This window comes from Nycticebus coucang, chromosome 5, assembly GCF_027406575.1.
Source record: "Nycticebus coucang isolate mNycCou1 chromosome 5, mNycCou1.pri, whole genome shotgun sequence".
Lineage (NCBI taxonomy): Eukaryota > Metazoa > Chordata > Mammalia > Primates > Lorisidae > Nycticebus > Nycticebus coucang.
The window spans coordinates 134,381,872-134,407,002 of NC_069784.1; the positions used below are offsets into that span (position 1 = coordinate 134,381,872).

The 25,131-nt window shown below is 47.6% G+C and overlaps 1 protein-coding gene across 3 annotated transcripts; it reads left to right on the forward strand.

The window, feature by feature from the left end:
- The first annotated feature begins 25 nt into the window (after positions 1 to 25).
- Positions 26 to 25,131, forward strand: PNLDC1 (PARN like ribonuclease domain containing exonuclease 1). 3 transcript variants are annotated; one of them, XM_053592250.1, is made up of 21 exons: positions 26 to 182; positions 1,617 to 1,686; positions 2,025 to 2,128; positions 2,812 to 2,869; positions 3,160 to 3,233; positions 6,200 to 6,239; positions 6,814 to 6,937; positions 7,113 to 7,201; positions 8,795 to 8,895; positions 12,016 to 12,092; positions 12,366 to 12,509; positions 13,631 to 13,700; positions 15,426 to 15,511; positions 17,150 to 17,205; positions 19,960 to 20,024; positions 20,359 to 20,412; positions 20,572 to 20,614; positions 22,450 to 22,549; positions 22,846 to 23,021; positions 23,155 to 23,253; positions 24,707 to 25,131. In XM_053592250.1, exons 4-21 carry the CDS (start codon positions 2,820 to 2,822, stop codon positions 24,768 to 24,770), a joined length of 1,512 nt encoding a protein of 503 aa, XP_053448225.1. In that variant the 5' UTR covers positions 26 to 182; positions 1,617 to 1,686; positions 2,025 to 2,128; positions 2,812 to 2,819; the 3' UTR covers positions 24,771 to 25,131. The 3 variants fall into 3 exon arrangements, 2 of the variants coding, with proteins under 2 accessions (XP_053448225.1, XP_053448223.1); XM_053592248.1 differs by lacking the exons at positions 26 to 182; positions 1,617 to 1,686; positions 2,025 to 2,128 and adding an exon at positions 2,158 to 2,436; XR_008380239.1 differs by lacking the exons at positions 26 to 182; positions 1,617 to 1,686; positions 2,025 to 2,128; positions 24,707 to 25,131 and adding an exon at positions 2,148 to 2,436 and having other exon boundaries at positions 22,899 to 23,021.

Below are 25,131 nucleotides of genomic sequence, written 5' to 3' on the forward strand. Positions count from 1 at the left end.
GCAGGCCTGGGCTGGATTTGAACCCGCCAGCTCTTGTGTATGTGGCTGGTACCCTAGCCACTGAGCTACAAGTGCCAAACCTTATTTTCTAGTTATATAAAATTTTCTCTGCCTTCAAGGTCACTGTGGCAAGAGTTCACAAGAAGTTTATGCATAGCACCTGTTCCCATGTTTGGCTTATGGTGAGTGATCTCAATAAATGAGAGTTTGCTGCTCAAGGGGTGTTTTTTAAAAATGGGAAATGGCAGTATCAGTCTGAGCTTAATCCAGGGGTCCTCAAACTTTAAATAGGGGGCCAGTTCACTGTCCCTCAGACCGTTGGAGGGTCACACTATAGTTTAAAAAAAAAACTATGAACAAATTCCTATGCACACTGCACATATATTACTTTGAAGTAAAAAAACAAAACGGGAACAAATACAATCGCACCGCCTCATGTGGCCTATGGGCTGCAGTTTGAGGACCCCTGAAAGGGGCAAATGCTAACCTCATTTGGGCTCTTGGTTCCTAACAGAAACAAATTTGAAGGAGAGGTGTGCCGTGAGGGACTGAAATCAAAAGTGGAAAGGGATAGGTTTAGTTTGATGTACAGCTACTCAATTTGCCATGATGTACATTAGGAGATGGCTCTTGACATGCATGCTCATTAATCTAAAACTGAGAGCCTGGGTTGATGGGAACTTTGGCAGTTGTCAGAAAGGAATTGATTAAATCAAAGGTGTTAACTGTTCCCTGGCTACTTGATGAGTGTGAGAAGGAAGCACCTGTAAGCAGTTAAGAACATGTTCCAATTTTTTTTTTTTTTTTGAAGTTTTTGGCGGGGGCTGGGTTTGAACCTGCTACCTCCGGCATATGGGGCTGGCGCGCTACTCCTTTGAGCCACAGGTGCCGCCCCATGTTCCAAATTTTTGGGGGCTCTGTTGCCCTGGGTAGAGTGCCATGGCATCATAGCTCACAGCAACCTCAATCTCTTGGGTTCGAGCATGGCATCATAGCTCACAGCAACCTCAATCTCTTGGGTTCGAGCATGGCATCATAGCTCACAGCAACCTCAATCTCTTGGGTTTGAGCAGTCCTCTTACCTCAGCTTCCCACATAGCTGGGACTACAGGTGCCTGCCACAACTCCTGGCTAGTGTTTTCTATTTTTTTTTAGCAGAGATGGAGTCTTGTTCCTGCTCAAGGTGGTCTGGAATTCCTCCTGCTTCGGCCTTTCAGAGTGCTAGGATTACAGGCACGAGCCACCACGCCCAGCCCATTTTCCAAATTTTTAAATCTACACCCCAATTACACATTTGTTTAGAAGTAAAATACTTCTATAGCTAATTTGGGTATTCAACATGTTATTTTTAAAAGAATGCAAATCTGTATATACCCACTTTTTTTTTTTTTGACGTTTTTGGCTGGGGCTGGGTTTGAACCCACCACCTCCAGGATACGGGGCTGGCGCTCTTCTCCTTTGAGCCACAGGCACCGCCCTCTACCCACATTTTTTTTAAAAGTATGGTTGCTTCTGAGCGTTTCACCAAGGGCTTAATGGTCCCCTTTTAATCAATACATATCCCAGTGGAGACATTTAAATGTGTCATTCCAATACTTTTCTTCTCTCACCTTAAGGATTGATCCGAGCACCTTACTTTGAGGACTAGGGAGCTCAAGGTTGAAATAGAATTCAAGGAAGAACATTGTAAGTAAGACCATGGACTAGTGGCTTTGAATTGACAGTAACAAAAATTGGGTTCACGTGTAGGGGACGCTGTGGGCAGGGATTTCTGCGAGGAGCAGGCATGCACCAAGGATTCCCTCAAGGGGCAGTTCTTGAGGCTCTGATGGGAAGTTTGATACCAGATGTCAAGACAAGGGTGAGGGGGACAAAGAATGAGGAAAACAGTGGGAGGGGCGCAGTAGAGGAAGGCAGGAAGACACCAATACTGACTGGCATAAGGAAACGGGAGGGACAGCTGCTCCAGCACCTGCCCCCTGCAATGCCTGAGGCGTTGCTCCTGCCCTGCTCTCCCTTTCCAGTTGTACTCGCTGCTCTACCCTATCAGGCCTCTTAGCATTCTAAGCCCACCGAAATGAGATGACAGTCTCATCCTAAGGACCACAGAATGTTGCTGAAGAGCAAGGTACAGGGGCTTTGAATGCAATCCACCTTCACCTTTGCTGCAAGTTTGCAATCAGCTAACAGGCGGGCAGGTGTGTGCGTTGCCTGGCGCCCCACGTGGAGGAGGGAGCACGTGGGGCGGGGGCGGGTGGCCAGTTTCCAGGCACGCGAGCCCTTTAAGGCCGGGCCAGCGCGGCAGAAGCGGGTGGGCAGCACGTGGCCTCACCGGGTGCCCTTGAGCGAGCTGCGTGGCCATGGACGTGGGCGCGGATGAGTTCGAGCAGAGCCTCCCTCTGCTGGAGGAGCTCGTCCTGGGCGCGGACTTCGTGGGTGAGGCGCCGGGGACTGTGGGCCTTTCCTGGCTGAGCGTGGGTAGGGGGTGACAGCAGATGGTGACCAGGCCATGGGGGCTCAGAGAGGGGAGCCTTGGGAAGGATAAATGGATTCCTTCTTGGGGGCTAATGGACGGTGGGACGTTAAGCAGCAATTAAGTCCCGAGCCCCGCCTGCCGTATTGGCCCAGACCCGCTGCGGTCCAGATACCTCTGGGGGGGCCTGGCTGGTCCTTGCTTTGGTTTTCTCCATTTTCCCTTCCAGATCTCTCCTGTTTTCTTGAGCACAGATGGGCCACCTGCAACATGTACAGTGCTGAGTGGTGGCTGTAGTCTGTGCCTGGGGACTCTTGTCTTCGTTGCCTCTTCCGCAGGTCTGGACATGGAGTTCACTGGCCTTCGTTCTAACCTGACTGGGCCCCAACAGATCAGGTAACGACAAAGCTGTCTTAGAGCCAGGCCAGAGGCAGCTTGCCGGTGTCCCCCTTGTACACGGTCCTGGCCAAGGTCCTAAGCACCCTGTTGGCATTTGGGGGGCAGGACGACATTTTACAAGATTGCTTCCACAAGCCAGAGGGTAGGGGATATGGCTTTTGTCCACTGAGTCTGTACCCTAGTTGTTGCAACAAGGGGAAAGTGCTGCCTGTAGTTGGGAGCAGCTGAGCCCTTGTGCCTGGGTCTGACCTCCTCTTCCATGGAATGAGATACCTGTTTTTTCACAGTCTTTTTGATTTGCCATCCGAGTGGTATCTGAAGACCCGTCAGAGTGTTCAGCAATTTACAATCTGTCAGATTGGTGAGTTTAATATTCATATATTATCAGTTATTTAAGAAGACATTTTTGTCTCAGTTTCCTATTGGTTAAGACAGCTTTGTGGTTTTTTCAAAGATACTGGGTATCATCTTATACACTTATTTAGGTTTTGACTATATTACACCTATGGGATCAACGCTTTGAACCATGAGAATATTTAGTGGTATTGTTTCCATGCCTAAGTGAATCAGTGTTAAGGAACACTGATGTTAACCTGTTCCGTCTCTCAAGTAAAAATGTGTGTTTTGTGTTTTGTTTTGTTTTGTTTTTTTTAAAGAAAATTTACACAGGGGCAGGCTTGGTGGCTCATGCCTATAATCCTAGCACTTTAGAAGGCCAAGGCTGGTAGATTGCTTGAGCTCAGGAGTTGAAGACCAGCCTGAGCAAAAGTGAGACCTCGTCTCTAAAAATAGAAAAACTACCCAGGCGCTGTGGTGCAGGCCTATAGTCCCAGCTACTGGGGAGCCTGAGGGAGGAGGATTGCTCAAGCCTAAGTCTGAGGTTGCTGTGAGCTATGACGCCATGGCACTCTACCCAGGGCAAGAGAGTGAAACTGTTTCAAGATAAATAAATAAAACTTAAACCATGGGCGGCACCTGCGGCTCAGTCGCTAGGGCGCCGGCCCCATATACTGAGGGTGGCGGGTTCAAACCCGGCCCCGGCCAAACTGCAACCAAAAAATAGCCGGGCGTTGTGGCGGGCATCTGTAGTCCCAGCTACTCAGGAGGCTGAGGCAAGAGAATCGCTTAAGCTCAGGAGTTGGAGGTTGCTGTGAGCTGTGTGAGGCCACGGCACTCTACCGAGGGCCAGAAAGTGAGACTCTGTCTCTACAAAAAAAAAAAAAAATTAAACCATAAAATTTTTTCACTTCATGGGATTTGGAGATGTTTCTTTATCAGCCTATACCGATCAATTCATTTTTAACAGTCACATGGTATTCCAGACTATGAACATACCCATTAACTTTGTCTCCTAACAATGCATACTCAGTCACCATTTGTGTGCAACCTAATAAATGCATTGCATTGACTATCTTGGAATTGACACGTATTACTGTATTTTTGGTGTATATCTCCTCTGCCGTACTTTTGGCAGTGGAGTTGAGGAGTTAGAAAGTATATGTATTCAGATATTTTGTTAAACCATTTCTCTTCCTACAAACCATCCAGAGTTCAGTGACTGCAGCAAACGTGCCTGTTTCCCTCACTAGCACTGGGTATTACCCCTCTTAAAATATTTGTCTAAATGGTATAAGAAGAAAAATCTGTTTACAATGGTCAACAAACATTTTCTGTGAAAGGCTAGATATAAGTATTTTTAGGTTTTGTAGGCGTAATGCTTTCTATTACAACTACTCAATCCTGCCTTTGTAACTTGAAATCAGCCATATGTAATACATAAAAAAATGAGCATGATTCTGTTCCAGTAAAATGTGATTTACAGAAATAGACCCTGGGCCAGACTCTAAACCCTGCTTTCACTATGAATGGGGGGAGAGGAGTGTGTCTTTACTGGGTTTTATTTTGTTGCTATTTTTCTGTTGTTGACTTTTTTCCTTTTTTGGAGACCGTTTTACTTTTGTTGCCCTTAGTAGAGTGCCATGGCATCACAGCTTACAGCAACCTCAAACTCTTGGGCTTAAGTGATTCTCTTGCCTCAGCAAAGAACTACAGGTGCCCACCACAACGCCTGGCTATTTTTTTTGTTTGTTCAGCAGGCTGGGGCCTGATTCAAACTAACCCCAGTGCATGTGGCCGGTGCCCTAACCACAGAGCTACAGGCACCCTGCCTCCTTTCTTTAATATTTCAGAATATTACAGGGATACACACATACTTGGTTACGTAGTTTGTTTTGCTCATTTCAGGTCTAAGTGATAAGTGTGCACTTCACCCAGAATGTGTGCATTATACCCATTAGGTGTAAATTAATCCACCCGCCTCCTCCTGTCCCACCTCCTTAATTCCCGTTTTTTCTTTCCCTATGTACACAAAAGTGTTGATCAACTAATTCTGGTTTAGTATTAAGAACTGTTTTTTGGAGTTTTTTCCATTCTTGTGATAATTCACTTAGAAGACTGGTCTCTGGTTCCGTCCAGGTTGTTACAAAAGATACTGGATCGTGCGGCGCCTGTGGCTCAGTCGGTAGGGCGCCGGCCCCATATACCGAGGGTGGTGGGTTCAAACCCGGCCCCTGCCAAACTGCAACTAAAAAATAGCCGGACATTGTGGCGGGTGCCTGTAGTCCCAGCTATTTGGGAGGCTGAGGCAAGAGAATCGCTTAAGCCCAGGAGTTGGAGGTTGCTGTGAGCTGTGTGAGGCCACGGCACTCTACCGAGGGCCAGAAAGTGAGACTCTGTCTCTCCAAAAAAAAAAAAAGATACTGGATCATCATTTTTATGGCTGAGTGTGTATATATACTCAGTACACGTGGTATGCGTGAAGTATATGCATACCACATTTTATTCATGGTTGACTTTTCTGGGGGGTTTTTTTTTTTTTTTAATTATGACCTCTTTCAGAATATGGGAAATGGTTCTTAGTTACGTTTCTTTTCTACCCCAATTTGAAGTCTTTTGTTTTTAAACTGCATATGATTTATTTTCCTTTTTTGGTGAAATTTACATTTTAAAACAGCTAAATTTATAAGATTTTGTGGTTTTTGTTGTTTTCCTCTGGCCTTAAAAGTAAGAAAATGTCAATATTCTATGTCTGAGAACAGGCCACATTTTAATAACTTTAGTTGTGAATTACGGTTTGACAGTTCTCGTGCTCCTGGTCATTTTTCTTTCTTTTTTTTTTTTTTTTTTCTTTTTGTCAATAAAGACATTTCCCATTCCTCAGCCCACACAGCATCTGCGAATGCAGAGCGCTGCTCAGAACGTGCGTCTCTGTCGTCCGCTTCAGACAGCCTTTCTCTGGTGCTCAGCCTTCTACTTTTGTTCTTCTAGGGCTGTCTGTGTTTTCCAGAATGGAAGGAGAGTCAAACAAGTATGTCTAAAGAGCTGTGGCAAAGCCTGTGACCCACAGTTGCCCGCTTCACCTTCTTCCTGGGGTGGCCCAGTTGTTCCTCCTGGTTGTTCCATGCTCCGGGCTGTGTCTGCTCCTCTGCAGGCTCCAGCTCACCCTTTGAGCCTCTCTGGTGGCAGTGCCCTTCCTGTGGGGCTTCACCCTTGGTGCTGCTTTCCCCGTTTCTGTTGTCTCCGTGTGCACCTGTGTGAGAGCCTTCCACACAGTGTTTTATAATCACAGTGCTGTTCAGATGACACAGTAGCTCACAGGCACCAATGGTCAGCAAGGATGTCCAGTCTATGGGGTGGCCCCCACCTGCGAACAGCTGAGGCCCTGACTCAGCAGCAGCCCCGGGTGGGTGCTTGTGGAGGACCTGTCTCTGCAGGACAGGCTGTTCCCCAGGGCAGGGTCCCCATCTGATTCCTTGAGTGCCCCGTGCCAGGCACAGGACCTGACTCCCAGCAGACTCAGATACTCAGCCCAGCCTGAAGTCTGCTGTGTGAGCTAGCGGTATGAAAATGGTCTTGGCTTTTTCTCCTGTCTCTTTTTATAGGTATGTAGCCCATTCATGTAACTTCTTTCTCTTCCCTACAACATTTGGGATTTTGGATTCAGAATTCTCTTTCCAGGCTTCTAGCGTTCAGTTTTTGAATCAGTATGGCTTCGACTACAACAAGGTACGGCACTGAGGAGGGAACCGGGAATGTCTCGGGGCTGGTCCAGTCTCACTGGCCCTGCGGCCCGTTCCTTCCCCTGCCTCACTTGTCCTTATGAGACAGGAAGGCTTCTTTTCCCAGTGCTGTCTGGCCCCGAGGATACCTCTGACTGGTCTTACCCTGTTTCTGTTCCTAGTTTCTCAAAAATGGAATCCCATATATGAATGAAGAACAGGAAAAGAAAATCAAGCACAATATTCTGTGTGGGAACTGGAGAGTTCGCAGGTATGACCCATTCTCCCAGCGCTTTTTAATTCTTTCGCTGCTTTTTCTGCATTTCCCGTGGATGGGTGTGCTATTCCCAGAAGCATGGTGACCTCCCCATCCATGGTTAGCTGGGGTGACTGGCAGCCACAGTGCTCAGTGGACAGGATAGCCTGTAGAGCTGCCCTTCATCTGCTGTGTGCCTTTCACTCCTCCGTGAACTGCTGCTTCATTGTGATCTTGGTGTTTAAAAATGGAAGGAAAAACTCATTCTTCATTTGGTACTTAAACCAGAATTCCATCCCAGTGCTCAAGGGGAAGAATCACTTTGTTGGACTTGCAGTGAGGTGTTAATGTTGGCCCCCAGCGTGAGCTGCCGAGGCATTTTTCAGGGGTGTCTTACAGGTGACCTTGCCTGTGCCAGTCATGCTGGGCACTGACCCTGGCCTTGAGCTTCGGTCTGGCGGTGTCTGCCCTAGCATGTATGAGATTTACTTGTGCTCCCCAAGAGGAGGATCTGTCTCTTTTCTTTGGCCTCATGTGCCAGTCCGAGTTCCTGCCACCTCACGTCTCATAGAGCTGGGATCAGGAGTGAACAGAAAAAGAACAGCAGCATTGCAGACGGACTGGGCTGGGGGCCCATGCCGGTCACTAGTGGTTGGTTTGAACAAGTCATTTAAGCTGTTTGGGCTTTAGATTTTTTACCTTTATCAAGAAGGGCATTAAATCAGACAGCTTTTAGCTGCAACATGAAGTGATTATTTGGTTCAAATAATTATCTCATGTAATATTGGGTGGAGGGGATTTTTATGTTTTGTTTTTTTGTGTTCTGGATGCTGGTTTTCATATGAAAATGTAGCTTTTTATAAGAGAAAACAATTTGTTGTTTTTTTTTTTGTTTTTTTGAGACAGAGCCTTAAGCTGTCGCCCTGGGTAGAGTGCTGTGGCATCACAGCTCACAGCAACCTCCAACTCCTGGGCTCAAGTGATTCTCCTGTCTCAGCCTCCCAAGTACCTGGGACTACAGGCTCTCGCCACAATGCCTGGCTATTTTTTTGGTTGCAGCTGTCATTGTTGTTTGGCAGGCCTAGCTAGATTCGAACCCACCAGCTCAGGTGTATGTGGCTGGCACCTTAGCCACTTGAGCCACAGGCACTGAGCCGCAATTTGGGTTTTTTAACCATCTGTTATTTTAAAATGTTAGAAAAGGTCTTCTCTCAACAATATATTTTTATTTCTAACACAGGAGATATGTTTACCAAAAATCCCCATCTTCTTCTTATTTTCCCAAATAGAGTTCTGTCACCTCTGAATAAAAAAGCTGGTTTTGGTAGTAATACTTAGTATTGGTTAAAGAACAGCATCTTTTCCTTCATGCTCCCTAGAGACAAAGGGATTGAGTGCATTCCTGGGACCCTGTGGAAGGACACAGGCCCACTGTTTAGATTCCCACTCCATAAAAAGACTAGGAGGATCGGTGGTCCTTTGGCCCATTTTCTTTGCAGGATTGCAGGGTTAAAACTAGAGCCTCAGAAATTGCTCCTGTGTTAAAATTGCTTTAAGGTTCTGGCATGGTTTCCTCCAACATTTCTACCTTTTCGTGCCCATTGTTAGTGCTCTAGATAAAGACCAAATCAAGGTGGTAATTGATGAAGTGACACGGTGGCTGCAGCTGGCTGAGGAGGGCGACTGGTTGACTCTTCCTGGTATCGCTGGTAGGCGGGAGCTGCTTCTCCTGACCTAGGGGGCATTGGGACAAGTCACTGTCATGTGCGGGGAGTGGGGTGGGGGTGGGGTTTGACACATACCTTCTCTTTCTCATGGGTCCTGCTCCCAAATACCTCGTGACAGTGTATGTCCAGTAGATAATGTAATGTTGTGGTTAAAGTGCTGGCCTCAACCCGAAAGTTGAAGACTTCTTAACCTAATTTGAATCTCAAGGCTGAGAGAGTCATTACTTCATGAGCCATCCCTTTGATGGCATGAGCCTGAGCCTATTACATTGACTTTTTTTTTTTTTTTTTTTTGAGACAGAGTCTCACTTTGTTACCCTCGGTAGAGTGCTGTGAAATCATAGCTCACAGCAACCTCAAACTCTTGGGCTTAGGCGATTCTCTTGCCTCAGCCTCCTGAGTAGCTGGGACTGTGGACGCCCACCATAACACCTGGCTATTTTTTGTTGCAGTTTGGCCGGGGCCAAGTTCAAACCCGCTACCCTCAGTATATGGGACCGGCACCCTACTCACTGAGCCACAGGCACCACCCATCCATTGACTTTGTTAATCTGAGTTTTTCCGCCCAGTGCTGTGGAGAGCCATGATGGCCACGCCCTACCTTAGCAGTTCTCAGGGCCTACCCTATGGATCCCAAGAGTCTAAGACCCCTTCCAGGGGGTCCACAAGGGCAATTGTTTCTAGAGTGTCACTCAGCTGTCACTTGCTATTGTCATTGTGCCATCTGCACTGGTGCTAAAGCAATGGCGGGCAAACCAACGGCGCCTCAGCATGAAGCGGACTACACTAGTGCTGCTCATTGTATTTGTCACCACTTGCTCTCAGTTCCAAAAAAAAGCCAACTTAAGAACCTCTTTTGGGAAGAGTTAACATTCTTAGATTTCTTTTTTTGAGACAGAGCCTCAAGCTGTCACCCTGGGTAGAGAGCTGTGGCATCACCGCTCACAGCAACCTCCAATTCCTGGGCTCAAGTGAGTCTCCTGCCTCTGCCTCCCAAGTAGCTGGGACTACAGGTACCTGCCACAATGCCTGGCTGTTTTTTGGTTGCAACCATCATTGGTAGGCCTGGGCTGGATTCGAACCTGCCAGCTCAGGTGTATGTGGCTGGTACCTTAGCCACTTGAGCCACAGTTGCCGAGCCTCTTAGATTTCTTAAAGCTCAGCCTTTGGTTGCTCAACTTTTTTTTTGCAGTTTTTGGCCAGGGCCGGGTTTGAACCCACCACCTCTGGCATATTGGGCTGGTGCCCTACTCCTCTGAGCCACAGGCACCACCCAGGTTGCTCAACTTTTTAATATTTTATCAATAAGGATGCGAAAGCTAAGCCTCAAACGCTGCTGCCCACCAAAACATAGGGGTTGTCTTGAGTGAAAGGAAGCACTTGTGCAGTTTTTCAAGCTGAGGGCTGAGTCAGCTTTTTTCTTTTTTTCTTTTTTGAGACAGAGTCTCACTTTGTCACCCTGGTAGAGTGCTGTAGTGTCACAACTCACAGCCACCTCAAACTTTTGGGCGATTCTCTTGCCTCAGCCTCTTAAGTAGCTGGGACTACAGGTGCCTGTCACAAACGCCCAGCTATTTTTTGTTTGCAGTTGCCCGGGGCTGGGTTTGAACCCACCACCCTCAGTATATGGGGCTGGTGCCCTGCCCACTGAGCCACAGGCACCGCCCAGTTTTTCTATTTTTATTAGAGACAGGGTCTTGCTCTTGTTCTTGCTCAGGTCTCAAACTCCTGAGCTCAAACAATTCACTCCAGCCTCCCAGAACGCTAGGATCATAGGTGTGGGCAGCTGTGCCTGGCCCTGAGTCATCTTTTTAAAAAAATTATAAAATGTCACTTCTTACTGGGAAGAACTGACTATGGTTAGTTTGGACTTGAGTAGTTTGCAGTCTTTTTCTCATGTGGAAAAAAAGCTAGTCACTTCAAGGAAAACCACTCATAGTATTTGCTGGTCATAAAATTATAAAGCTTTCAATCAAAAACTGAAACTGATGGACTTGTATCTGCGAACATAAGCTTGACAGCTGTCAATACCTAGACTTGTCTGAAGTCAGTGGTCACAGTCACAGATGCCCTGTGATTGTGTAAGGAAGTGTGTGGGTGTGTGGCAGACCTGCCTAGTCTGCACACCATATTTTCCAAGTAACCAATACATGTGACAAAATCATGTATTCAGAAATTCAAAGTACAATATATGCCAGTGAATTTTAATGTGACATTACAAAATTGACTAACGTAGTGTCAGATTCTGCATTACAGCTGATCTTTAAGAAAGCTACCCCTGGGCTGCACCTGTGGCTCAGTGAGTAGGGCGCCGGCCCCATATGCTGAGGGTAGCGGGTTCAAACGCAGCCCCGGCCAAACTGCAACAACAAAAAAAATGGCCGGGCATTGTGGCGAGTGCCTGTAGTCCCAGCTGCTCAGGAGGCTGAGTCAAGAGAATTGCGTAAGCCCAAGAGTTAGAGGTTGCTATGAGCCGTGTGATGCCACGGCACTCTACCCGAGGGCGATACAGTGAGAGACTGTCTCTACAAAAAAAAAAAAAAAAAGCTACCCCTTGTTATTTTGGTGCAGTATTAAAGAATATTCCAAGTCATTTGACAGGGTTAGTAATTCTGTTCCCCAGACAAAAGCATCTGTTTGAGGCTTTTTCCTTTATATTTATTAACAATCACAATAGGTTAAGCACAGATGCAGACGCATGGTCCCAGCTAGATGACCAGGAGATGTGCAGAAATAGGAAACCGTGTCATTGTCACTCTTCTCAGTAAATATTTTTGTTCTGGGAAATAGTTACTTGTATTATAAGTGTTACTTTTGTTAATGGGTTTTTTGTTTTCAAATAAACTTAATCCTTTAAGCTTTGAGTTTTAATTTCTAATATTAATATTAGTAGCTGTAACTCACTTTGGCACTTACATTGGCATCCCCAATGTAAGAATGGCTCTAAGATGAAAAACTTGGAGGTCTGCCCTAGATCACGTCCAGTTGCTGGCTCATGGGCTCCCCTGAGAGCTGCCTTTCCAGTCGACCTATCTCCCTCCTGGCTTCCTTTCCTCTCGGGCTGTCTTGTGAGATCTGTGCGTGCCTGTTTCCTTGCTGCAGGGTTCCAGGCCTTTGAGGTCCAGTTGGTGCTGAGGCAGGCCCTCCCCAACATCTGGACGGTGCAGAGAGAGGAAGGGGTGAGTTCTCACCTGGGGACAGGGCATCAGTGGCTCCATCATTTCTATCTCATTTGCACAAATCTGGATTCTGTGAAAGCTTCTTTCTCTCTTGCACTCTTTTCTTTCCCCCCTTCCTTTTGTTTTGAGATGAAGAGCCAGGTCTTTAGGCTTGTCCCTCCTCCAATCCAGGTCTCAGGGGACCTGCCTCTATTCTTTTTCTCTTCCTTTTTCTTGCTTTTCTTCTTTTTTCTTTTATAACAAAACTATAGCTTAAAATATTTTTCCTTTTAGGTGGTAGTGAAGAAAGTGAGTAAACAGCATCGCTGGTACCTTGAGAACACTTCTTGTGATAGAGCAAGCTGTTGGAGGGAAAAGATTCTTCTCTCTGCGAGGGGTTTTTCTGTCTTTTTCCAAATGCTGGTGAAAGCTCAGAAGGTAGGAAAACTTTCTTTTACTAGCCTAGAGGAAATTTTTTGTGTTTCTGGCTGTAGATACTAAAGAATCTGTTAACAATAAAATTAGATTCCTTTAGATAAATTTCCTCTCACTTAATAACTGGCTTTGTGGCTCTAACCTTCCTTTCATCAAATCAAGACAGGTTAATTTGGAAAAGACTATCCATAGGAAATGGCATGATTTCTTTACCCTTCACAGTAGCTCAGGGGTTGCAGTACTAATTGATCTAAAACCACTTGCACATATATGTTTGAGTTTAGACTTCCAAACCCTGCCTTAGGTTCCTTCTCTCCTCCTTTCCCTCTTCTCCCTCTTCTTTCTCTGTTTTTTGTTTGTTTTTTTTTTCTTTGAGTCAAAGTCTTGTTTTATTGCCCTCAGCGCTGTGGCATCACAGCTCACAGCAACCTCAAACTCTTGGAGTCAGGAGATCCTCTTACCTCGGCCTCCCAAGTAGCTGGGACAACAGGTTCTTTCCACAAGGCCCAGCTATTTTTAGAGATGGAGTCTTGCTTCTTGCGCAGACTGGTCTCAACTCCTGAGCTCAGGCAATCTACCTGCTTTGGGGTATCTTTTTTGTTTGTTTTTTCCATCTCACTCTGTCACCCAGTCTAGAGTACAATGGCATCATTTTAGCTTACAGCAACCTCAAACTCCTGGGCTCAAGTAATCCTCCTACCTCAGCCTCCCAAATAGCTGGGACTACGGTCACCTGCCACTATACCCAGCTAATTCTTTTATTTTTAGCAGAGATGTGGGTCTTGATCAGGCAGTCCTTGAACTCCTGAGCTCAAGCAGTCCTACCTTTGGCCTCCCAGAGTGCTAGGATTACAGGCATGAGCTACCATCCCTGGCTTTTTCCTTTTCCTTCCTTCCTTCTTTTCCTTTTTATTTCCTCTTTCTTTTTTCCCCTCTTCCTTCTGTTTGCATTTAAGCAGTTGTGAGCTACCTTTCATTGGCACAGAATTAGGGCAAACATGGAGTTCTCCAGCTGACTAGAATTGCAGTGGGTTGTAAAGCTATATCCTTTACAAGAAACTACTGGTCTGTGGTTGTATTTTATAAAACTTCACTTCTCTCACCTGCTGATTTGCTCCAAGTAGCCCTTAGTGGGACATAATATGATGATGGATCTGCTGCATCTCCACGAGAAGTTCTTCAGACCTCTCCCAGGTAGGGGCACACCTGCCGTTCCCTCTCTCCCCATCCTAGCATGCCATCTGGTGACAGAATTGATCCAAAAAATGTGCCCCTGGGATAGCCCCTAAGATGCGCGTTCCTCCCCAGAGTGGGCAGGTCTCTGGAGAGACAGGCACAGACCTGTACCCCAATCTGGGTCTGTTACCATCTTGTCAGAGTGAGAGACCTGGACACTTTCCCAAGTTGGATGGATACCCTTCTCCCATCACTAACGTTGTTCAGGCTCACTTTAATAAATTTGGTAAAATCCGCTATGGCGGGCGCCTGTAGTCCCAGCTACTCGGGAGGCTGAGACAAGAGAATCACGTAAGCCCAAGAGTTAAAGGTTGCTGTGAGCCGTGTGACGCCACGGCACTCTACCGAGGGCAGTACAGTGAGACTCTGTCTCTACAAAAAAAAAAAAAAAAAATTTGGTAAAATCAGAAAAGTGAGAAGTCACCTTTCACTGGCTATGTTCCCAATGCTAATGAGTTTGTAAGTATTTGATCCCACTATTTGATTTTTATGTTTGGCTGCTTTTGACTTACTCAAAGCATTATGTCATTAAGAACCTAATGAATATCATTTTACCAAAACCCCAGAGCAAACAGTGAAACAAAATGATTGCTGCAAGAACAAAGCTGTGCAAGAAAGCAGAAGTCTTTGTGGTACCGTGTTGCCCTTTGTGCACACCATGGGCGCATCCACAATGTGGGGAGTGTGTGTGCTGGTGGAGGCGGGCCGGGGGGCTGCCCTCAGCCACAGACAGTCAGCAGTGAGCAGCCTAAAACACCTGTTAGATGGAGGAATAAATACCGAAGGAAAAGAATGGAAGATAGTTACCTTTGGGGAATAGGAAGTGGGAGGGTAGTGGGAAGAGGATTGCAGGTTTTAATTTTTTTCAAAGTATGTGTATGTGTGTGTCTTGTAATAAACCTCTTTAAACTATACGCAGGTATAATTTTGATAAATTTGCCAACTAATAGTGTGTTTTTTTTTTTGTTTGTTTGTTTGTTTTTGTTTTTTTTTAAGAGACAGTCTCAAGCTGTAGCTCTTGCCCTGGGCAGAGTGCCGTGGCATCACAGCTCACAGCAACCTCAAACTCTTGGGCTGAAGTGATTCTCTTGCCTCAGCCTCCCAAGTAGCTGGGACTATAGGCACCTACCGCAGTGCCCAGCTATTTTTTGGTTGTAGTTGTCATTGTTGTTTGTCAGGCCTGGGCTGGATTCGAACCCACCAGCTCTGGTGTATGTGGCTGGCACCCTACTCACTGAGCTACAGGTGCTGAGCCAAATAATAGTTCTTTTTAGAGTTTCTTTTACCAGGGTACTTTCCTCTTGTAATAATTTAGTTGACTCTTTTCTCTGGAAAGTCATTTACAAATGACTTTGTCCCTGCCTTTCCAACACCACCTCCGTTCTTATCCCATTGGCTAGAGCTCCAAAAAGTACAGTAACTGAGGTTGGCAACAGAAAGCATCCTGAATTTACTGGAAAACTGTTAGGCCTTCACCATTAAAAGTGGTGGCAGCAGGGGTTGGTTTGAGCTTAGAAATGCTTAACAGCTGGGATTTGTTTCTACTTCTGGAGCTACAGGTGCCACTCATTTGTTTCAAATTCTTAACCTTTTAGTTTGCTTATTACTCACTGTTGGTTAGAGAATGTTCCTTCCGGTTTTTACCAACAACTAACAAAATTTTGACTGAGTCTTTCCCCTCAGAAAGCTACGATCAATTTAAGCAGAACATCCACAGCCTGTTTCCTGTTATCATCGATACCAAGAATGTGACAAAGGACATCTGGAAGGTGACAAAGGGGATTGCTGTTTGCCGTGGCTTAGGGACTTTGTCCACATCAGTTGCACTTTCTCTTGTGGTGCTTTGGGTTCTTTTTTTGTTTTAATTGTTGAATTTTTTTTTTTTTTTTTTTTTTTTGAGGCAGAGTCTCACTATGTCGCTTTTGGTAGAATACCTTTGGTAGAATACCGTGGCTTCACAGCTCACAGCAAACTCTTGGGCTTAAGCGATTCTCTTGTCTCAGCCTCCCAAGTAGCTGGGACTACAGGTGCCCGCCACAACACTCAGCTGTCTTTTTTGTTGCATTTGTCATTGTTGTTTGGCAGGCCTGGGCCAGGTTCTAACCCACCGGCTTCTGTGTATGTGGCCAGCTACGGGTGCTGACTTATTGAACTCTTTTCTCTTCTACAACCAGTATCAGTTTCATTTTGTATTTGGGGTTGTTGCATTTGCTTTTATGATTTCTTCTCTCTTTCAAGTTCCTGTGTTTTGACTTGTGTAAAGCACATGTGCTTAATTTAGATCATAGAACAATTTATTTTAGAGCTCAATACATACCCCGTAAATAATTGTAATATCCATCAAGAGCACCAGGATAGGGAAGATCCTGTTTAAACGTCCTAAACTTCATCTTTCCTGAGGCCGTGGGTTCCCAACCCTGCAGGCATGTTAGAATCACTTGAAGTTAAATGCTGACAGCCAAGGCCCCCTTTGCTCCACAGAAGGGAAGATGGTATTTCTACAGCTCCCCAGGAGGTTCTGTTATAGTCTGGGCTGTGCACTCCACGTGGAGAAGGCAAAGATCCTGCTGCTCTAAGTGCTGCTTAGAAATTAAGCTGAGGAAGAGCGAGAGGAGACTGAGACAGATGCTGTACGCCTCAGGGCAATCACTTGGAGTGAATTATTCAAGAAGGGAGCCACAGCCACAGGGATGGGTTACTTGGCACATCTCTGCCCAAGTTTGAACTCCACGTGTTTCTAGCTGCTATGAACTCTCAGGATTTAGTGACCTGGCATTTCCCCAAGGCCCTGTAATCCTCAGAATGGATGTATTCTGAGGGTTTGTGGCTTTTGTCCTAGTGCCTGGGTTTCCTGCTTTACAGGATTTCTTTTTCTTTTTTTAGAGATAGTCTCACTTTGTTGCCCTCGGTAGAGTGCTGTGGCATCACAGCTTATAGCAACCTCCAGCTCTTGGGGTTAGGCAGTTCTCTTAACTCAGCCTCCTGAGTACCTGGGACTACAGGCACCCGCCACAACACCCAGCTATTTCTTTGTTGTAGTTTGGCCGGGGCCGGGTTCGAACCCATCACCCTGGGTATATGTGGCCGGTGCCCTACTCACTGAGCCACAGGTGCCGTGCCGCCCCTTACAGGATTTCTTGAACACGCGTCTTCTAAGGGAGATGTGTGTGGGTTTGTGTGCTTCTCCCCCACCCCCCAAGTTTGGGTTATTGGGAGCCCTTCTAGGAACCCAGGGGTATGAAGTGCCCTGGCATGGTAACTAAGGAATAGGGATAGTTGTGCCGTCTTTGAAGAGAGGAGGTTGGAGTTAGCATTTCCTGGGTCATCTTGATGGTGATTTGGTAACAGCAGAATAAACTAAAAGCACAGGTGTCTTACGCTCCCTGATTCATTTTCCATAATTGTAGGAACTGAATTTCCCGAGGGTTTCAAATCTTTCTGAAGTGTACGAAGTCCTGAACAGGTGAGGAGGTTTCCCGAGCTGCTTCTGGAGCACAGTGTGTGGGTGCAGCAGACCTGTGCTGCTCCCGGGCCCTGGCTTACCCTCCTGTTCCCCGCGTGGGTCACTGGGGACTCAATACCACCTCCAGCTCCCTGTGCTGCTTCATTCCATTCTCAGGAGACCGTCTCGGCCCCAATTTTCCAAGAAAAAATGTCAAGAGGCAGGAAATCTCTCAGCCCCCAATAGTCTTTCAGTTACTGTCCCTTTTCCACTGACTCGCCCTCTCACCAGCAAATGTCCCTGGCTGGAGTCAGCCACTCCCTCTCTCGTTTCTCTCATCAGCATTTGCTCTTATTTCACATGCACACACTTGCGTGCACGCTCACACATTTTCTCTGTCTTGCACTCGCACTCCCGCAACTCACTCTCACACATGCACTTGCTCTCACTCTCCCTCACACTCACACTCTAACTCACACTTTCACTTTCACACACCCTCTTACCCTTTCACACACTCTCACACACTTGCTTACGTGCTCTCACTTTCTCACACTCTATTTCACTCTCACTAACACTAACTCTAACACACTGTCACATATTACTGTCACACACACTCACTGTCTCACTCTCACGCTGTCTCTCAACACACACACTTACCTTGTCACACACACACTCACACATTCTTACATACACTCATGCACTCTCACATTCATTTTCTCACTCACACTCTCCCTTTTATTCTCTCACTTTCACTCTCACTGTCTCATTCTTTCACTCACACTAACACTCATGCACTCACTCTCATACTCATTTTCTCACACACTCTCACACTCTTTCACTCTTATTCTCTCACTTTCGCTCTTTCTCACTCTCATTCTTTCACTCTTCACACACTCACTCTCACACTCACACACTCTCCCTTTCATTCTCTTTCACTCTTCCACTCTCACACTCTCTCACTCTCTCTCACTCACACTTTCTCACTCACTCTCCCACTCTCCCTCTCTCTCTTTCACTCTTATTCTCACTCAGTAACTCACTTTTTCTCTCTCTCTTTCACTCTTTCTCACACTCACATGCTCACTGTCACACACTCACACTAACTCTCACATTCTCCCTCTCTGTCTCACTCTCACACACTCTCCACCCCTGCTGCCACCAAGTTTCTTCTTTTTGTGGCAGGTGTCCTTGGAGGCCACCTCTGCCCCGAGCCCACCGCAGTCGGGCCTGGTCCCTTTCACCCACCGCCCTCCCAGGACGACCCAGTTATGTGCGTCTCTGAATAGGCGTTTGCACTGGGAGTGGTGCGTGGGCCCAGACCTGCTCAGACATCCACACCTTTGGCCTCTCTCTCCTTTCTCCGCCCTCGCCCTGCCGGCTCCTGGACCTCCCACTTACTGGTGTGTGTGGTTTCAATCCATCCTTCTGATTCCTGTTCTTCTGCTGGTCTCACATTTCCTCTCCAGGGTCTCCTCAGCCCCTACCTTACCCATCACCGTGTCCCAGGGTGGCATTATCTATCCCCTGAGCACTAGCTGCCACCATGTGTGCAGCCACAGTCCACAGCCCCGCAGCTCTAGGATGCCCCATTATCAGCTGTCTGCAGCGTGACGTTCAGTCTGTCCTCACATCCACTCCGGTGCCTGGAATGTCTGTAATGTCTTTGTGGGGCCAGGCCCCACACAGGGTGGGAGACTGTGTGTGCATGAGTGGTGTGGGGTAGAGAGAATTTAGTTCGTTCTGAATACACAAGCTCTGATTCGTGGCTTTTGGGGTTCAAATCCCAGCTTTGCCACTCACGGGCTCTGTAAATAACATTAAGAGAGTTAATCTCATTGCACATTATTACCTCAAAGATAGTGACTTACCAGGTTTTGTGAGGATTAAATGCATTCACCCATGAGGGAGGGACCATGCCTCCCTGAGGGTCAGTGGCTGGCAGGGCTCCAAGAGGTTAAACAGAGAGGCTGTTAAAGATATTGTTAGAAAACAGGTGAAAGGAGGATTTCCTTGTTAGATGCCATCCCCAGTCACCAGAGTCATCCAGCCGTGACCTGGAAGTGGCCTCGGGGCTGGGTGATGGTGTCTGACTGGAATCCTGTCGGCTCTTTCTGACTCCCTCCCTCTGCATTTTCAGTATCATTGCCTTTGTCCAGCCTTTATATTTCATTCCGGCCTGGCAGCAGCCCTGCCCTAGTGTCGTGGCCTTGTGGCCTGTCTCCCTCTGTTCCCCACACCGAGTGATGACTTAAACTGTAAACCTGACTGGGCTATTTTTCTGGCCAAAGTCTTCCCGTGTCTCCTGAAGCCCCTACCCCCGCAGGGGCGGCTCACGATCAGCCCTGCCCTGCACAGGGAGATTCAGCCACACTTCTCACAAGCGCCTGGTGTTGGGCCAGGCTTCCCTCCCTGTCTCTGCTCGAGGTGCCTGACCTCACCTGTCCCTTCCTGCAGCTCACCTGTGTCAGGAAGCCTGTGTGTTTGTAGGACTCAAGAGTGATCGGCTGTGCATTTGTCACTGGGGCCGAGAGGCAGTGAGCTGCAGCAGGCAGAGCAGGCACCTTGCTGGCCTTGGTGTGGGGCCTCTGCAGCCCCCCTCCCAACTGCCCTCATCTAGCTTCCGAGGCCTTATCTGTCTCTGTCCAGCTTTGTGCCTCGTAAGCATGTGTCCTCCTTCCACGATTTTAATTTACGTTAACTTAAGGGACTGAGGGGAGAACAAGAAGGGGTCATTTTCAGGGAATTGTGCTTTATCCTATTTGTCTTCTCTAATAGTGACTTGAATCCCACCAAGAATTCTGGACCAGTGATTGTTCACTCAAACAGCTGTGAAAAATATGGTACTTTCCAGTGAGCCCTGAGCCCGGCTGCAGGGCAAAGAGCATGGGCGGCTCCCTGCTGGCCCTGACCGCTGCTCAGCAGGGGCAGGGCAGGTCTGCCTAGGGTTCCTCTCACATAGCTCTGTGCCCGCCCGTGGCCTGGGGTTGTCCGTTTGTTTCCTTTGAGCACTTATCTTCTCCACTGTGAGGAGCGCCAGGGGGATGTGTGTGAGCTGGGAGAAGGGCTCGGGAGACAACAGGAGGCCATGGGAGGCACAGCTGGGGGATGGGGAGAGTCCTCCCAGGCTGTGTTGCTGATGGCTGCTCTATACTCTACTTGCGGAAAACTCTTCAGTGGAGACGAAGTGCCCCCATGAAGCTGCATATGACGCCTTCCTTTGCGGCTCAGGTGAGAGTTGCTGCTTTTCTGAAACTCTTTGTTGGTGAGGAGCTGCTGCCTATCCCTAGGTTCCCCATTTCTTCCCGGATAGGTGGCACAAACTGGAATTAAAGCACGAGCCTGCATATTTGGCTAAGGTCTGTTACGTTTCTGGCTTTCTCTCCCCAGTTCTTTTGAAAGTGGCACACTTGCTCCTGGAGAGGGTACATGGGTGAGTGTCCCTTCTTTTCACCTTATTGTTTACTCAGTGACTAGGATTTATCGAGCACTCGCTATAAGCTAAGACTTCCCAGTCCCAGGCCCTACCAAAGATGGGAGAATAGAGAATGTCACTGGTGTCTCTGTCTCATCCCTGACTGAGCAGCAGCCCACGTGGTGTGCAGATAGATGGCCTTTCCCCAGAGGAGCAGCCCTCTCTCACCACCTACACCTCTTGCCTTGGTGGGGGTCCTTGCCCCTGGCTACCTGTCTTGACCTTGGATGAATTCCTGTGTGTCAGGAGACAGGACGGTGGGGTTGGGTGGGTTCTGACCCCTTCCTCAGTCCTGCCCAGCCTGGTGTGTGCGATCTGTCTCCCACTCATAGTCACCTAACCGTAAGTAACAGTGAGGTAGGTGGATGGAGCATTGAAGCCAATGGATGGCATGGCATTAGGGTCCCAGAGTCAGGCTGAGAAGGGCAGTGATTGGAATAAGACTGGGGGAAAAGATTCATGAAACCCCAAATAGCGTCCCTACTGTATTTTTCCGTGACCCTGTCCTTGATCCCTACAGCACCGGGTGCCGGGCACCAGGAACACGCTAGCACCAGGAACAGGCATTCTCTAGCGCTGCCTTGCTCTGCATTTCTAGATGGGATTTAGCAGGCCGGGTGGGAGAGTGAAGCAGCTGTACATGTAGTTACAAACATCTGACAGACACAGGACGCGCACTTAGGAATGTAGAATATTACAGGCAGTGGTAAAGGAACCGTTCTAACTTACATACAAATTCAACTTAAAAATGAACCTAAGAACCTACCTCATTCATAACCTGAGGACTGCCTGTAGTGTTTGTTGAGAATGTATTCCAAAAATGTTTCTAAATCAGTCTTTTAACTTGGGTAATGCTATATTTGTCCATCTTAGTAGTGGCTATTATAAATACAAATACCGAGGGCACCAAAAAAGTATACACATTTTAAGAAAGGAAAAAACTATATTAAAATTATAATACTCAGTATATACCTATAACAAGAGATGAACACAAATCACGTTTGACTTCTACAATTACAAGAAGTACTCAATGTATGTATATAACATATAATATATCTCTTAAAATGTGTATAATTTTTTTGGCACCTCTGGTATATGATGTGAGAAATCTTCCAGCCTGTCTCCCCTTTGCTGTGGAGTGACAGCGTGGGTTCTAACCCCTTCCTCAGTCCCGCCCAGCCTGGTGTGCAGTGGTGCCCACTGCTAGGTACCGCTGACAGTGAAGGCGCTAACAGCAAGGGAGTTAGCGGGCCCCCCATCTCACATCCTCTGGGACTTCTAATTGTCATGACCTGAAAACCCTCCTTGGTTTAGAGAAGTTCTATAGCTGCCCAGGTCTGCCTGGCCTGTGGTTTTTCCAGGGCCTGCAGTCAGCCACATGTGGTTCCTAGACAGAGGTGGGACTGGGACAGATGAGGCTATGGGATGGGGGATGTCCTTTGGAATCAGGATACTGCCCTGTCGTGGGATGACAGAGTGAGGCTCTTTCTGGGCAGTGGCCTCCCACTAATTCTCAGCCTATTGCTAATGTTATCAGCACAGGTATTTTCACTCAGCTGCCACCAGCAGAGGGTGACCATGTGGAGGTTCTGTTTCCGCTTGGGCCATTGAGAGCTCTTTGAAATTGGCCAGGGAAGGACACCAGAACAAGCCCCAAGACTTGAGAACAGTGGGCGTGGGGGGAACCGGTGAGGCAGCGTCCTCCCCCTGTCCTGTCATCCTTAGCTATGGCCAAGGACATGTGATAAACTTCCACGTGCCTGAAAGCTTTGGGGTTTTCTCTGCCCATGTAGCATCGATCCCATATCTGAGTCCACCTTTCCTCAGTACCTTGACGTGCTGGCCCCATATGTGAACCAAGTGAATCTTATCCGAGCTGGGGTCCCTAAAATCGTGAGTGAATTTCATTTTGCTCCTTTACCCTAGTTGGAGGCTTATGTGGGAAGAGGCCTGGTGTTCCCTGGAATGTGTGAGAGGGACCCCAGTAGTACGCACGACAAGCATTGAAAAGGGTATTCACAGCCCACAAGGCTTCTTAGTTCCTCTTGAGTTTTTCTGCCCGAACCAACACGGCATGTTCATCTTCCCCCTCCTCCCAGCTCCAGAGCCTTTCCTAGTTTTCTTTAGGATTTTCAAATTGGATAAGATGTCGGTAAGAATTGTGCAAAGTCTCTTTTCACATTTCCTAGAATTTTTCTGGTCCAGATTATCCCAGTATCCGACCTCCCATCCTCCTCCTCAGTGTCAGCAAGTGGCCTGGGGTCACAGAGCAGCAAGTCTACTGCGAGTTTCAGAACCTCTGCAAGTTTGACGTCAGGCGCCTCACGCGCAGCCAGTTCCTGCTCCTGACCAATAAGTTCAAGGAGTAGGTGTCTCGGTGGCTCTTCGGCTTGTCCTTGCTCTCCCTGCCTTCCTCATCTCTTTGCCTTTATCCGCTCTGAGCCCAGCTACAGGTGCGTCACATCACTTGGCTGACCTGAGCCAACTTCTTTTGGCAGCGCTCGGAACATCCTGAAGGAGTACAGGAGCCATCCAACCCTGCAGGTCTCCCTGTATCGGTACTGGCGACACTCCCCAAATGTCAACTGCCTGCTACAGTAAGTGGGCAGACCAAAGGCTGCTCCCCTGCCTGTGCTGGGGCCCGCTTATGTGTGTCAGGGAGGTGCGACAAGCGTGGAGAACTGGTTGCAGTTCAGTAACAATCAGCACACGCTTTCTGAGACACACCGCAATTGCACTGCTGCAGATTCTAGGGCAGGTGTCCTCAAACTGCGGCCCGCGGGCCACATGAAGTGGTGTGAATTGTATTTGCTCCCGTTTTATTTTTTACTTCAAAATAAGATATGTGCAGTGTGCAAAGGAACTTGTTCATAGTTGTTTTTTTTTTTTTTTTAAACTATAGTCTGGCCCTCCAAAAGTCTGAGTGACAGTGAACTGGCCCCCTGTTTAAAAAGTTTGAGGACACCTGTTCTAGGGATTCATCAGTGGGTAAAACAAAAGCCCCTGCTTATGGTGCTCCAAGGCTAGTGGGAGGTAACAAACAATAAACATGGTAAAGAAATGGATCATATAATGTCTTAGGTGATTAGTGCTTATTGAAAGCAAGAAGGATCTAGGGTGTGGTGGGGGGCCAGGGGGAGGTGGTAGTCTAAAGGAGATGGGGCACATTAAAGAGTCAGTGAGCACAGAAAGGTGACCTGGGGGACAGTGTTCTAGCAGGAGGCAGCAGGGCTGAGCCCTCGAGTTGGGAGGTATCTGGAATGTCAAGGGCCAGGGAGAAGGCCACTGGGAACAGAACCAGCAGAGAGGGGATGAGGCACAGAAGGAACTGGGCCCTGCCCAAGGTTGGGGTTGGGGGGCACGCAGGTGAGGACCGTGGGTTCTGCCCTCAGCAGCAGTTGGGTTGCTGGAGGCTGTAGCAGAGAAGAGATATGCTCTGACTCTCATTTTCTTTTACTTTTTTTTTTTTTTTTTTTTTTTTGCAGTTTTTGGCCGGGGCCGGGTTTGAACCCGCCACCTCTGGCATATGGTGCTGGTGGCGCCCTCTGACTCCCATTTCAAATCATTGCTCTCTTCTGTGTCAAGGACACAGGGTGGGGAGAGCAGTCAGGGAGCAAGTGTGCCAACTGGGGCCCAGAGTAGCCCGGCCTGGTGGCAGTGGAGGTGGAGTCAGCAACAGATTGGAGCAGGGTCAAGTGCGAGTCCAGGGGTTGGGGCCTGAGCAAATAGAAAGATGGAGTTCTTAATTCAGCTGTATGAGGATCTGGCTTGCAGATTGGGAGCCAAATCAATTAGAAAACAGCATTGTTGAGGAAAAATGTCCAGCTCCTAGGCAACCCTTCTTTCTTCTGTCAGCCTCTGATTTGTGTCCCAGAGCCAGTCTGACCTTGAGAGGCAGAAGTTGAATGTTGGCACTGGGGGAGTGACAGGAAGAAAGAACACTTGAGTAAATAAAGTCAGGAAGGCAGGGTAAGCCTCTGTCAGCTGCTTCTAATCCTGCCAGGTTCACATGCAGCCCCTGGGCGCCTGACTGGTGTCATTGTCTTGCAGAGTCTGTGGCATAGTGACCACCTGGGCCCTCCTGACGTTTATCCTGGGAAGATCCTGCCCCTGAGGGCAGTGAGGCCTCCTGCAGCTTCCCCCTCATCCACACTCCCTGGGATGGTGTCCTGGGTTCCCTTTGTTTAAATTATTCTGTTTGGAGATGGGTCTCTGTGGTCCTTACTAGAAATTTTATTTTATTTTATTTTTATTAAATCATAGCTGTGTACATTGATATATTCGTGGGGCATCATTCACTAGCTTCACCGACCGTTTACCAAGTTTCACATATACCCTTGTAAGATGCACTGCGGTGTAATCCCACCAATCCCCTTCCCTTTACCCACCTCTCCCCACCCTCCCCTCCCTTTCCCCCTTCCCAAATTTTATTTTTTGAATGTAAAATTCTGTAAACACTATCAATGATAAAGAAA